A 3,960-nucleotide genomic window follows, 5' to 3' on the forward strand; every position below is an offset into this window, starting at 1 on the left:
ACATAACCTAGACATTAAAGGAGCAAAATAGTTTAATACATACATTTTAGGTTTGGAAAAAATTCTTAAAATTATAAAAAAGTTCTCCAGTAATGTTAATATGATTTCATAAAATTTTGTTTTACCATTTAAATATAAGGATTTTATGAAAATTATATTTACTTTACACTGATAATTTAATTTTTCAAAAATATAAAAAATGTTCTCCCGGAAAATACGCCATGTTGCTATACCTAGCGGGTCCATACTTTGGATTTCTATAAGGTTTGACGCCCTTTACACCAAGCGCTGGCCTGTGCCTATCAAGGCCAACTACAGGTTTTATGCAATAATCTTGTTTAAAATCTCTCTGACCTTAGGGAAGCTCTGTGATTGGTTGAATGTACAGAAACCAGCCAATCACAGATAAACCAGGTTCCAGGAATCTATAACAACACTCAGGACAGTAGTTCTGTATCTATACTGAAGGTGTCTCTAGTTTTTAACATGTTTTACCCTCTACATACAACTTTTATATTTAACCAAATCACCGCTAACAATTAATCAGAAATAATTTAAAGATTCCTGTGATTTATTAAATATTGGAATACGGTACGGTATACGGTATATATTAGTAGTGTATTTTGGGCCATTGCAGCTAAAATAATTAAAAAATCTACTTTGTTGATTTATTACGATAAAACCCTGTTTTTCTTATGTAAGAGGGGGTGTTTTCATTTTCGGGATTCTTATCTTTTTTTGCTCCGTGGTCAAACGAAACTTACAGTTACCACGTAACCAACCTCTAGCTTTGTCAGAATTTTTGTCGGGAAAAATGTTGAATTTTCAGGCAGAAATTGAGACTAAAAATTGTTTAATATTTTTACGTTTTAAAAATGTAAAAAAAGTGGTTGAACTAAACTTTTTGAAGGTAGTTATCAGGATATCAGAACAGTTTGGGAGGGTGATGTTGGAGGAGTTCCGTGCCGGGTCCTCAATGTGCAGAGAAAAATCAATACCAGGATAGCAGAACAGGAGGGAGGACGGAGACCGGATTAATCAGAGCAGGGACTCAACAACGGTAAGAAAAGTATTAAAATGGTTGACAGAGCGTCTAAAAATTTGATTTTTTTTTAAGGTAAAATATTGTTTAGAAAGAACATTTTTTTTCGTTTGAACCTTTAAGGAAAGGTTTTTGTTCGGGATCTCTTTACCGTATAAAACAATTTCCAGTCTCAATATCAGGTTGAAAAATGAACATTTTTTTCCCGACAAAAATTCTGACAAAGATAGAGGTAGGTTACTTTTGTCGGAATCACTAGAAAAATAAGGATTTAGAGACGGGTAAAACAACTAGGACTGGAAACTTATTAGCATAGTAAGTCATTCCAGTAAAATCAAAACTAGGAGCTACGAGGACACAAAGTCTTACCAGTAAAATCAAAATTAGGAGCTACGAGGTCACAAAGTCATACCAGTAAAATCAAAACTAGGAGCTACGAGGACACAAAGTCCTTCCAGTAAAATCAAAACTAGGAACTACAAGGTCACAAAGTCATACCAGTAAAATCAAAATTAGGAGCTATGAGGTCAAAAAGTTATACCAGTAAAATCAAAACTAGGAGCTATGAGGTCATAAAGTCGTACCAGTAAAATCAAAACTAGGAGCTATGAGGTCACAAAGTCGTACCAGTAAAATCAAAACTGGGGGAGCTACGAGGTCACAAAGTTGTACCAGTAAAATCAAAACTAGGAGCTACGAGGACACAAAGTCATACCAGTAAAATCAAAACTAGGAGCTATGAGGACACAAAGTCATACCAGTAAAATCAAAACTAGGAGCTACAAGGTCACAAAGTCATACCAGTAAAATCAAAACTAGGAGCTACGAGGACACAAAGTCATTCCAATAAAATCAAAACTAAGAGCTACGAGGTCACAAAGTCGTACCAGTAAAATCAAAAATGGAGGAGTTACAAGAACACAAGGTCATAGCAGTAAAATCAAAACTGGAGGAGCTTTTAGGTCACAAAGTCATACAAGTAAAATAAAAATTAGGAGCTACGAGGACACAAAGTCGTACTAGTAAAATTAAAATTGGAGGAACTCCGAGGTCACAAAGTCGTATTAGTAAAATAAAAATTGGCAGAGCTATGAGGTCACAAAGCCATACTAGTAAAATTAAAATTGGAGGAACTTTGAGGTCACAATGTCGTACCAGTAAAATCAAAACTGGGAGAGCTACGAGGTCACAAAGTCGTACCAGAATGGTAAAAATATGTTTTAATTATTATCAAATATTCCAGCCTTATTCTTGTTCTTTGTTAAAATATACCAAATTCTTTTCAGTCTATATTCAGGCCTAGCTAAACACGCCTTATCTGCGAATATTGGCCTGGTCTATATAATCTTTGTATTTTGCAATTTGCAACAGTGTATAACTGCTCGTTGGATGTAGATGAAGTATGAAATAACAATAAACCTTGTAAGTTAACTTTGAGCCTCTCTCACTGAGATAGAAAAATATAGATTCAGAAAGCAATCCTCAGAAAAGATAATTTAAAAGTATAAAGAAACATAGTACCGTATTTTCGGTACATAATGGCGAGTTATACTATATGAACAAATAGATTATAAAAATTACATTTTATTATTAGTTAAATCTTCAATAAACAATGAATTTATATTACACGTTTATAAACAGTAAAACTGTCTAAGGAGTATTAAGATCTACTTCACAAAAGTTTTCATTCACCAACACATTACTTGATAAATTTTGATTAGGACATATAAATAAACTAGTTGTGTAGATAGCGACGACAGTTTGGGTTTCTCGATTTCTCATTCTTCTTTTAGTTTTCGTACAACAGCGGATAATAATAATGTAGATAACCAGGATAACATTTAGAACAAGCAGTAAAAAAGTAGGGTAGACAGTTAAAGCATAATGTTTAACATTCATGAGTCCAGTTTGATTAAGAGTATTATTTACATCCATATTCCTGCAAATTTACTTTATACTGAGTATATAACAGAGAAGAGTATGTATAAAAAATATAAAGATATATTCTATTAAAAAAAATATATAAATGTATAAAGCAAATGACCTTAAGATATAATCTGGTTGATCAGTATAGTTTAGGTAGCTTTGCATATTCTCGAACACTTCAGGGGCAAAAGCAAAGGTGTCATCCAATCTGGCAGATTTGTAAGGGGTGTCAACTGTAGTATTAGATTGGTTTGAATTGATTTTCTGAGTAGAATTTGTATGATTCCCTATGTCCTCGAGAAATTCAGGGGGGTAGACAACAGCAAGGGTGTCGTTCAGGAATCTATTGGACTTGACAGGGGCATCAACGGATAATTCACCATAAAGGGGGTCTGGCACACTTATATTTGATGGCTTATAGTTGAGATCAACAGGGATGGCGACAGTTGTACTTTCTGTTGAAGAGTGCTCGTCAAAATAACCGATATCAAACATATTTTTCTTCAATCGCCAGACACTAGAATAAACACCAACCAGAAATACAATGAATATCGGAGTTATTCCCATTCTTATATAGATTTTAAATATACTATTCAAGACCTGATCAGTTACTAACATAAATGTTTAAGGGTTGTTTCAAGGGTTGGTTTCAGGGTTGTTATAAGGCTTTCATTTAAATTAATATAAAAGTTTATTTTGTTAGAATAATTAAATAATATGGGAAAATTTTTTTTTTTAAATTAAAAAATATGGAAACCCTGTTCAAACAATCCGATTCGTTAGCAACTTGCTGAAAGTGTAAATAATGAGTTGCAAAAAATTTTAAATTATACTCTTCTCCCTCTTATGATTAAGTTAGATCATTCTTATAAAACTATCTGGAAAATGAAATTTTAATTTAGAGTTTAAATAAACGACTCTACGATAAATCTATAAATCTATATGTATATTTCCTAAAACTGAATATTAGAGGATGAACATAGTAGGTAGTA

The 3,960-nt window shown here is 32.8% G+C and overlaps 1 protein-coding gene across 1 annotated transcript; it reads right to left on the reverse strand.

Moving 5' to 3' along the window:
* Nucleotides 1–2,436: 2,436 nt before the first annotated feature.
* Nucleotides 2,437–3,657, reverse strand: LOC111717085 (uncharacterized). The gene is made up of 2 exons (XM_023492603.1): nucleotides 3,087–3,657; nucleotides 2,437–2,981 (listed from the first exon to the last, which is right to left on the reverse strand). The coding sequence occupies exons 1-2, from the start codon at nucleotides 3,584–3,586 to the stop codon at nucleotides 2,693–2,695; spliced, it is 789 nt and encodes a 262-aa protein (XP_023348371.1). The 5' UTR covers nucleotides 3,587–3,657; the 3' UTR covers nucleotides 2,437–2,692.
* Between the last annotated feature and the right edge of the window lie 303 nt (nucleotides 3,658–3,960).

Source organism: Eurytemora carolleeae, unplaced genomic scaffold (assembly GCF_000591075.1).
Source record: "Eurytemora carolleeae unplaced genomic scaffold, Eaff_2.0 scaffold2356, whole genome shotgun sequence".
NCBI classification, from domain to species: domain Eukaryota; kingdom Metazoa; phylum Arthropoda; class Copepoda; order Calanoida; family Temoridae; genus Eurytemora; species Eurytemora carolleeae.